Below are 10,293 nucleotides of genomic sequence, written 5' to 3'. Positions count from 1 at the left end.
TTAACCAGCAGAGGGAGACAAAACTGAGCTGATGTTTACATCGTTGCTCTAGTTAGTACACCAAGAACGCACGAGCAGAAGTGATGGCTAGTTAATTTTTATTTATGACGTACGGGTAAACTGACAGCTGCGGCAAAAAAAAAGAAAAACAGGGCTGGGCAAAGACTGTTGCTGTCAATCACGAATTGCTTGCATTTATTTTGTTCTCCACTGCTCGTCACGACGTGAAGCGACAGTTTAAACCAGTTTCCATGACAACTGGGGCCTCCTTGACTTTAGAGTGGAGACCACCTGTCAATCAAACAAGAGTATGAGCATTGCTAATCAGGTAGTGCTATGTAGATCATAAAAATATAGACGTTTTTGGACCCTTGTCGTGTTTATTTCTCTCTACAAAAACCAGTTACCTTAAAACAGCATCATTAAAATGCACCTCATGTTGAAATCTGCATTACCAAGCATGATGAAGTATTAACTCCTTCCTCAAAGTAAGATTATAACAATACATTAAAGAGATAGTTCACCCAAAAATTGACTCACCCTCATGTCATTTAAAACCTGTATGACTTTGTTCTGCACAACACAACAGAAGATATTTTGAAGAATGTTGTAACCAAACAACATGGACCAGCATTGACTTCCATTGTATGGACACAAAACCACACTGAGACATTCCTCAGAGTATTTTCTTTTGTGTTCCAAGAGTCATATACAGGTTTTGGAATGACACGAGGGTGAATAAATAATAACAAAATTTATATTTTTGAGTGAATTTCCCCTTTAAGAAAAATGTCCAATATAAGGATTTTAAAAACAGGACTTTAGATGGCCTATTAATACTTTTTAAGATTACACTTTAGTGTAAATCACATTTGAAGATCTCAAAAATAAGTCTTTTACTAACAGTGCATACAAGAAAGCCAAGAAGGCTAATATCTCAAATGACTACAGCACTTAAATCATACTGAAAAAAAAATCACAAATGCAATACTGATGTCTCAAGGGTTTATTTCCATTTCGAATGAGTCAAAGTTGATTTTTGTGTGTGCGCTTTGACTAGTGTGTGGAAAGATATTGTGCCAGAGGTGTACTGGGTTTGATATGCATGTTAACCCTGTTTTCACGCATTTACAATAACAAAAAGGGTAATGACAATAAGTCAGGTTCTCTTTATGATATTCTAACATTCTTGGTCTGTGCATGGAAAAAATGCATTCAATTCCAATCACACAATTGCAAATACCAAAAAAGTTAAAATGGAACAGCACATATACAACTAAAGCACAACACTGATTCATCTGCAAAGGTTGATTCATTCTTATGAGCTGAATATAAGCACTGGCTGAAAACAATAAGTGCATAAAACAGACTTTGGCATGATGAAGGTAGATGATCGTGTGACTAGTAAAACAGCATAAACAATCACAAATCGTCGTTTAAGGCATTTCTACTTACTCAGTCTCAAATGAATGAAGATAGTACCCTTTGATTATCAACTATACAGATCATGTTTACTGACGACTAAGCCAAATCTGAATCGAATGTATTTGGATAATGAAAATATCGGCGCAGGGTTAATACTTTGAGGTCTCCCAACCAATCACAATGTTTAGCAGCAAAAGAGTTTTGAAAGTAATCCAAAATGATCAAGCTGCTTAGAGCTGATTCATATGGATATTTATGGGTAGTCTTCAGTAAATAGTGTACACAAGTGACATTTTTAGACATGCCAAAATGCCTTTAAACACAGCTGACTTGTTGACTGCAATATTTCTCTCAGAATGTAGTGTTCTAAACTAAAAATTAGAATGTAAACATTAAAAACTTTAAAAAAACATACAATAGTTTTAAATGCACAACGGTGTTGAATCAAAAAATCCTGTTCATCACTTAAAACAAAATGTAATATGGAAAATCAGATAGACTGCTCTGTTTCACCAATCTTAGTCTAAAACTCATAATTTATGGAATTTTCATAATATTTGCAAAATGATAACATTTTTAGATGGCAATACCTGGCTCGCTGGCTACATATATGCAAAGCAAAATGGCATCTGCATATGGACAGCACCTGCCGTGTAATGCTGTAACACACAAGATACTAACAATTCCTCTTAACCCCAAATAAACTAAAACAAAGCTCAAAAACTACACAGTACATCACAAAATAATACAATAGCTTATCCGGCAGAAACAGCAACTAGAGTGAAAGTGTGTGTGTGATACAATTCAAAAGTGTCAGTAAACATCCAGCATCGTCTTTGGTGACGAGACGTATTTGAATTTTTTTTTTCGAGCAGGAGAGATGTTCATGTTTTTGTTGTTTATGGTTTAGGCGGTGCAGTGGTGAAACCCTCAAGCTCCGCCCTCCTGCCTTTCACTGCAATTTCTCTCTGCTCTATGGATTGGTCCGAACGAAGATGTGGCACCCCCAGAGTGACCCCAACAGGTCGATTTTTCCACTGCGTGCCACTGGGAGGATAACTGCAGGGGTAGAGCGCATCTCCTCCGCCAAACAAAATCTCCCACTCACCTTCTACTCTACTGACACCGGCAGGGCTACAATTACGGCAGTTGTTTTGAAGAGGAAGATGTGAAGGCCTGACAGCCAGTTGGTTCACATGTGGCAAGGGGTTGGTGTGATGGTCAGGGTCCCACCCATAGCCCCGCCTCCTACTACAGTCCACAGTTACCCTACAGGGTTGTCGTGATAAAGCCATGTCAGTGCGGTTGGCAGTCCTACCCTGTAAAAACGCAGCTCCCTTTGACTCATAAGTGGTTCCGCTTGTGTAAATCTCACTAGTCTGAAATTCCAGACTGTCCGTGTCAAGAGATCTACTACGTCGATTTAGTGCTAACGGGGCAGGGACTGGTGGGCACGGCCGACCCAAACTGAGATGCCGTGGAAGGCTTGCGATGCCCCATGCGTTACTGAGCAACAGACTCTGTTCGTAGGCATCAAAAGTATGTTGGTCACACTCTGCAAATGCATCCTGCTGCAGGTAGCATCCATCGTCCTCAAAAGGCTCGTAAGGGGATGCCAACACCTCCTCTTCCTCCACCAGATCGGTCTGCTGCTCACATTCACCTTCATTCTCCATGTCGACCACGTCGAATGTGACGATGGTGGGCAGGGCGCTCAAACTCGGGCCGAAAGGAGAACTTGACTCGGAGCCATCGAGACTCTCGGTTGAGTTACAGTAAAGCCGGGTGTTCTTGGTAAAATCCACAAGCGCTTGGGAAAAACAGACCATCAGCTCTTCCTGGGATTGGCTACAGACTCTGGTGGGCAGTACAAGATCCTCAGATTGATGCTCAGTGTGCGCTGCCGACTTCTGCTGCAATCTAGGTGCCTCTGGGACATGTGAATCAGAAAGTGTTGCAAACAATTGACTGTCTTGCTTTTGAGACCTGCTGAGAGGTGTCTCTTTTAAACCCTGGGTTCTCTGTAGTGATTCAGAAGCAGTCTTTTCGTTGTCTACAGTAAGGCGTGTATCATCATAGAAGCGTTCGGTATGGAACAGAAGCCGGTCTTTGGATGGGCTTCTGAGATTCTGAAGCTCACAGCACAGAAGGGCATGCTGGATTTTGCTCAAGCGCTCCTCCTCCGTCTCCATGGAACCCGTCTCCAGGGCAGTTGATGCCAAGGCATAGAGAGGGTTTGTTGGACTCTTATTACCCATCAAGGCCGCTTCAACAAATTGATGGGAAACCTTGGGAGGAAGACCAGGGCTAAGTATGCGATCATCAGGCTCGAAAAGTTCATAAAGGGCATCGCCGCTGTAGCTGTCCCTTGGAAGTCTTTCCTGGTGTGGTTGTTCTCTACTCTCCTCCTCCAGTCCTGGTGTGGTGGAGTCATAGTATCCCTCGTCGCTGTTGGGCACCGATTCTTGTCGATCGCTCTGTGGGCTCAGAAGGTCAGCAGTGAGAGCCGTTTCCGTGACTCCCAGTGGGCTGCTGTTGGAGTTAGCTAGGATGGAGCTGATTTGCTGATCAGGAGTGAGCGACAGGGTATCAGAGCCTCTGTCTGAGGGGACGTAGCAGACTTCATTACTCGTTTCAGATTCCCATAAACTTTGCAGATAATCAGCATCTACCTCATCAGGAGTCGCCATCTCTTCCCCTCCGCCTTGATAGGTGACGAAACATGAGCTCCTTTTCCCTGCATTTCGGCTGCCTCTCTCAGCAGACACAGAGCTCTCCGCAACACTGACATCGTCCTGGTCTGCAATGATGTCTCCACAACCAGTCAGCGAATCAAAGCTCTTCAACGACGAAACATCGCCGAATATCAAATTCACATTTTCGGAGGAGCATGATGCAGCTGGAAGCTCGTCCATGTTTTGTTCAGCCAATCGATCCAGTTCGGACTCTGCACTTAAGGGTTCATGATATGTAGTCAGCCCTTCCCGCCTCTCATTTTGCGACTCTTCCTCCTTCTCCTCTTCTTTTGCTCTCTTCCTCATATCCATCTCTCCCCTGCTTCTCCGTTTCTCAGGCACTAGCAATGCATCATTTGTACATTCAGTGGCAGCCAAGGGCAGTTCGCACTCACTACCTGCGGTTTGATTAGGCACATCTGGCACCGACTCTTCACCCTGACTGTCGTCACGGTTATCATTACGGTCACAGATGCTCGACAAGGCACCAGGCACAGTTTCGGAACGAAAGCCCGAGGACATTTCAAGTGTCTCACGTTTGTCCGGTTCAGCATTTTTGCTCTTCCTGTGTCTTCGTATGCTGCTGAACAGGCCCCGAAGACCTCTCCGCTGTCTCGGCAGTGACTGAGACTTCCCATGATCCTCTGGTGTTTTCTGAGGGTCACAGGAGCTGCAGAATTCAAAGTCCCTGGAAGCCACTTCGCTGCTGCCTCTGCCCAAATCTTCCCAGCATGCTCTGCTCACCCCATCGTAAGTTTGGCTCTTCGTTAATCCCGTTTTAGATGACGCCTTGATTTGGCTTTTGCCACGGCTCCCAAAAAAGCTTGGCAGAACACAAATGCTCTTCCGACCGCCAAAAAACTTAAAAGACCTCCGCATTTTAACCGAAGGGGGTGACTGAGGTTGTTGAGCATCATGGGTAGCAGAGACTGATTGTTGCCCGCCTGTTGCACCAACAGCCTCACTTCCTGTGGTCTCCATACTGACAAAGACGACTGTGGCTAATGCAGCATGCTTGTGGTAAGTACGCCACCCTGTGTTACAGGCTGGAAGGGTCGAGGACTGTGTTTATACATGTTATACCTGTGTAAGAAACAGAAAATAAACACAATTAGGAACTTTATTTTCGCAATCAATTCAAGAAATCAACCTTCCTACATAAACCTTAAAGGCTATGAAATGATACAGGTATGATTAAAAGAAAACACACCATCAATAGTACAGATCACATGTTTACCAGATTAAATTTCACCAACATGTAATATATGGATGCCATACTAATATCATCCAAAATTAAACATGATATGTAACAGTTTTATAATCTACAAAAGTTACAATCATTTAGCGTTATTCCTGTTCAAATTTACAACACATACAGCATTTAAAAATACAAATACCCCTAGGAATGTATTTAAAATAAAAAATGGTCTAATGGGAAAATCTTAATTTCAATACTTAACAACATTGTACATTTGTAAGTATTTTAGATGTTGGTCAAATCTTAGTTGTGATTTATAGATCGTGTGATCTATGTCATTTAAAGGGATTGTTCACCTAAAAATAAAAATTATTTCATTATTTGCTCTTCCTCACCTCATGTCATTTCATTGCAAACTTGTATGACTTTCTTCTGCAGAAAGCAGAAAAGAAGATATTTTTTGAAACCAAACAACATTGCACCCCAAGGTCTTCCACTGTATGGACACAAAACCACTGGGACATTTCTCAAAATGTCTTCTTTTGTGTCCCACAGAAAAAAAAAACAAAAAAAAGAAATAAAAAAAAAGGAAAAAAAAAAAAATGTTATTCCTGACTTTTGAGTGAGCTATCACTTTAAGATCACAGATTCATGACACAGTTTTTAACTTTCTACTACACTCATACTTTATATAATATATTATAATATATGTATTTTATCTTGAATAAATCAAAGTTTCATGCAAAGGATTACATACATCACTTAATAATTTAAAAGAGTGCAAAAATGTGCTTATGGGTCAAAGCCTGTCAAAATAATAGAGCAGGTCAAACAGTTGGGGACTCGAAACAGTTCAAAACAGTCGGCTCCAGACCAGCACACTAATCTGGATTTATCTGAAGTAACAATGTGACTGAACCTAGAACATAAAGGAATAGTCCACCCAAAACATGAAAATTCATTAACCACCCTCTTGTCTTTTGTGTTCCACAAACACCGTGTGTGCCGTTGGTTTTGAACGGCAAAAGTGTGAATAAATGACTGAATTTTTATTTTTACAAAATTATTTCTAGTACAAACAACCAATGACCTTCAACGACACGACAACAAATTCGTGGCTATGAAAGGCTGCGTTTTGCAATGCAACACACTCGAAGATTTAAATCTGCTATCAAAACAAAAGATGACTGAACTCAACGGGCCTCTACACTCGCTGCAATGACATCATGAACAAAAAGAAAAGAAACAAGTTATCATCAACGAAATACGCCCCGATGACAAATTACACACAATACTGCATTACGGACAATAAAAGATGAACTATCAACAGATTGCACACAGTGTCCCCAGCTGGACACCATCACTTGCGCGCGTTAGCCCAGACGCTAACCAGCTCGCGACCGCTGTACTCTCACTTGTGTTCTGTCTTGCACACACAGACGGCTATTTCTATGAACCAATTCATGCACATTTCCTATAAATAAACACATAATACGGGCGATTTGAAAACGTGAGGGGAACTCACCTTATTTTCCCATGTTTTTGTCAGAACGTGTAACGTTAATGATCTGCTTGCTTCTCGCGCAGCAGGAGCTCGAGACTATAGGTGGGTTTGACCATACATGGCCTTGTGCAGAACGATCGGCTTATGACATCAAAGTACCGCGAGAACGGCTTTCGAAAGATGTCATTTGGCGACCAGATGATGACGTCGATTGCGTCTTTTTTTATTTACTTTGTTCATGGGCTGGAGCGACTGGGTCGGGTTTTCCGCTCCAGATGCATTTTGGGAAGCGTAGTATCAATGTATTTAGATTGTGAAGGTAAAATATTAAATTTAAACAGCTAAATGTAAACACTTTGAGTTGTGAACCGTTTTATTTATGGAGTACAATAACCATTATTAACCATCCGGGTGTGCGTGTGTTCACTACTCTCTGGATGGGTTAAAAGCAGAGGTCACATTTCGGGTATGGGTCACCATATCTGACTAATAGGTCACTTTCACTTCACTAGATAATAATTCTAGTGTTCAGCAGTTTGTATAAAATAAAAAGATGTTGTCCACAGCAGGATTATATTGGCAAAAATGTTATTGTGCTATAATGTATAAAGAAAACATGTTGCTTTGCATTTTCTTTTTGTAAAACTTTGTGTGTAAACGTAATTTCTTGTTTCAGCAATGTGCTGGTTATATGACGACTGCTGCATGCACATCAAGAGATTAAACAAACACAATACAACAATTATATATATATATATATATATATATGATATTAAGATTTTAATTAATTAAGTTATTTTATATAGAATAATATAAAGTTATTATATTAATTAATAATTAAGTTATTCTTCATCACGCTTTTATCATTTAACAAAACACTCATAATATAATAAAAGCTCCCTATAAATCACACAGAAATAGGCCATCTAATAATCCAATTAAAACACTTTACAACTATTCATTTAGAATGAGAAATAACATCCTCAGAAGACACTGAAAAGGAAGTACAGGCTGTATGAGAATGCATAGTTCTTGAACATTAAATTATAACAACACTTCTGGTAAAGTTCTATACACAATTTGTCTGATCTGAATGACAAAGGTTATTCCAGTTTAATACAATGCACAGATGTAAACTGAGCAAACTGTACTGTTGTATGTGCATCTCTTCATGAGTCTGGTTACTTTTCTTGAAAGTCTGTCTATCTCCATCTAGAAGTGTGAATGATTGACCTGTCCATTGATATAGGCACAGTTGAGTATGCACCGTCACTGAACCAATGGACTATTCATATGCTTGTGTTTAAGATAGCAGATAAGCCTGGGTGGAATATCCAGAGTGTCTATAAACTGAATCCTGTTTATGTGTTTCAGATGTCTACGGATGGCCAGCCTACACTGAGACGCCAAAGACTTTGGACACCCTGTGAGAGGGAAAGAAAGGGGGAAAAAATCAATATCTACAGGCAAACATAAGAAAACTTATCTGCTAAATGCAAGGAAGTAGTGAAATTTCCAGCACAAATTACAATATTCCTGCCCTGCTAACTCCCTCTCACCTCGTTCTTTGAGTAGCAGCTCGACAGCTTCATTCTGTTTGGTGCTCTTCTCTATAATGAGGGTAGGCAGGTAGACATTGGCCCCAAAGTCAATGAGCAGCTGAATGTACTCGACTCCACAGCCGTGTCTCAAACACAATTCCAGCACCGTCTTCTGCTGCGTGGCTTTGCCGATTACTTTATCCTCCGGGCTGTTATAATTCGGCTCTGCCCCGTACAACAGCAACATTTTAAAACAGTCCAGGTGTCCATATATGGCTGACAGGTAGAGCGGTCCACTGCACACCGCAACCCCTGAGGCCCACAGTGTCACCTTTGATCTGGCGTTGACCTCTGCTCCGTGCTGAAGCAGCTGGCGGAGGATCTCTGGGTCGCCCTCCCGGGCGGCGGTGAGCACAGGTGAGCTGTTGTTCAAGTGACTTCCATTAGGGTTAGCACCAGCACGAAGCAAAGCAAGGACACAACTCAGGTACCTCCCGCACACAGCGGTGAAAAGAGGAGTCTGGGCCTTCACATCCAGGCGATCCACCTCTGCCCCGTGGGCCAGGAGCACCTGCAGGCACTTTAGGTGACCTGTGAAAAGAAGAATTATGTTGTTGTACTACATAGCTCTTAAAAAGCATGATGATGTGACATCAGAGGGTGCGTGCAAGGGTGTACCTTTGGATGCAGCCATGCGTAAAGGGGTACCTGGGATGCCCCAACCGCTCTGATGATTGATGCACTTCCTGTAACGTTCTTGTGACAACAGCTCAGCCAATAGGAAGTGGTCATTATCCGCCACAGCTCGATTCAGCTCCAGACTCTCAGAAGCTGATTCATCCTCTTCCACCGGCCGCAGCTGGAGCATGGAGGAGATCTGCAGAGAAGGGGGAGAGAAAGATAGAGGTTCGTGCATGGACAATGTTGCTGTAGTGGATAACATCGTGTGCATAATACACATAACAAACACAAAAGCTGAATCAAATTGAATGAAACAAATTTTTTATGTCCCTAATAAGCTGTCTAGGTAGAAGGCTTACTATGTTTTGAGACACAGATTCTGTAAACTTTTTACAGTTTTACTCAATTCTATATTCCAATGTTTCAGTTAACGTTTGCACAACAACAAGCGCTTATACGGGACAGGATAACTATTTCTTTTAAAAATGTATTATCATTACTCATTTCTCTGACGGCACTTAACACATGTTAAACAACCTTTAAACACGACATATTTAGGATTTTATGTCATGACCAACTTTACCCATCTAACGTTATTATTTACGTTAGCTGTAGCGCACTGCTAGCTTACACGGCTAGTTAGCCGACTGACAAACAAGTCAAGCCGTAATAAATACAAAAGAATCATAAAACAAGATTGAAGGCATTTACATGCAAGTAAAATAAGCAGATAAAAACTGATAGTCTACGTAATATATATATATATATATATATCAAGCTCTAGGAGGTTGTCAGTGAACAACCATATTTGTAAACAAAGCCGAGTTCACTCTCGAGGATTTACATTCACCACCTTGCTGTCAAACATACACACATTTAAAAGTAACTACAACTAAAAATGTACAAAATTTCGCTATAAGGCAGGTATTTAAGGCTTGTCAAGGACACTCACCCAGCTAAAAATAAGACCAACAGGAACGAACGCTAATGTGCGGAAGATATTCCTTGGGCGGCCACAGAGGGCGCTGTGCGCGCGCACACAACACTGGCCTTCTTTCAGAAACCTATTTGCTTAGATTCGCTTAATAGGACTAGGTGTTATAATCCCACTATTTCAGCACAGTTGAATTGCCCAATAGGAAGCAATAGGACATTTCCCACGCCATTTATGCATGACAGGGGGGAAGCAGTCAAAGGAAAGGAGGTCTG

General features: G+C 41.5%; 2 protein-coding genes across 3 annotated transcripts; both read right to left on the bottom strand.

The window, feature by feature from the left end:
• Window positions 1-997: 997 nt before the first annotated feature.
• Window positions 998-7,060, bottom strand: amer1 (APC membrane recruitment protein 1). The gene is made up of 2 exons (XM_057355577.1): window positions 6,884-7,060; window positions 998-5,243 (listed from the first exon to the last, which is right to left on the bottom strand). Exon 2 carries the CDS (start codon window positions 5,139-5,141, stop codon window positions 2,325-2,327), a length of 2,817 nt encoding a protein of 938 aa, XP_057211560.1. The 5' UTR covers window positions 5,142-5,243; window positions 6,884-7,060; the 3' UTR covers window positions 998-2,324.
• Window positions 7,061-7,214: 154 nt separating this feature from the next.
• asb12a (ankyrin repeat and SOCS box-containing 12a) lies at window positions 7,215-10,282 on the bottom strand. 2 transcript variants are annotated; one of them, XM_057355602.1, is made up of 4 exons: window positions 10,037-10,282; window positions 9,082-9,280; window positions 8,422-8,994; window positions 7,215-8,286 (listed from the first exon to the last, which is right to left on the bottom strand). In XM_057355602.1, exons 2-4 carry the CDS (start codon window positions 9,269-9,271, stop codon window positions 8,132-8,134), a joined length of 918 nt encoding a protein of 305 aa, XP_057211585.1. In that variant the 5' UTR covers window positions 9,272-9,280; window positions 10,037-10,282; the 3' UTR covers window positions 7,215-8,131. The 2 variants fall into 2 exon arrangements, with proteins under 2 accessions (XP_057211585.1, XP_057211593.1); XM_057355610.1 differs by lacking the exon at window positions 10,037-10,282 and having other exon boundaries at window positions 9,082-9,306.
• Between the last annotated feature and the right edge of the window lie 11 nt (window positions 10,283-10,293).

This window comes from Triplophysa rosa, linkage group LG2, assembly GCF_024868665.1.
Source record: "Triplophysa rosa linkage group LG2, Trosa_1v2, whole genome shotgun sequence".
In the NCBI taxonomy this organism is placed as follows: Eukaryota; Metazoa; Chordata; class Actinopteri; order Cypriniformes; family Nemacheilidae; genus Triplophysa; species Triplophysa rosa.
This window is presented reverse-complemented; position numbering and strand designations above follow the sequence as displayed.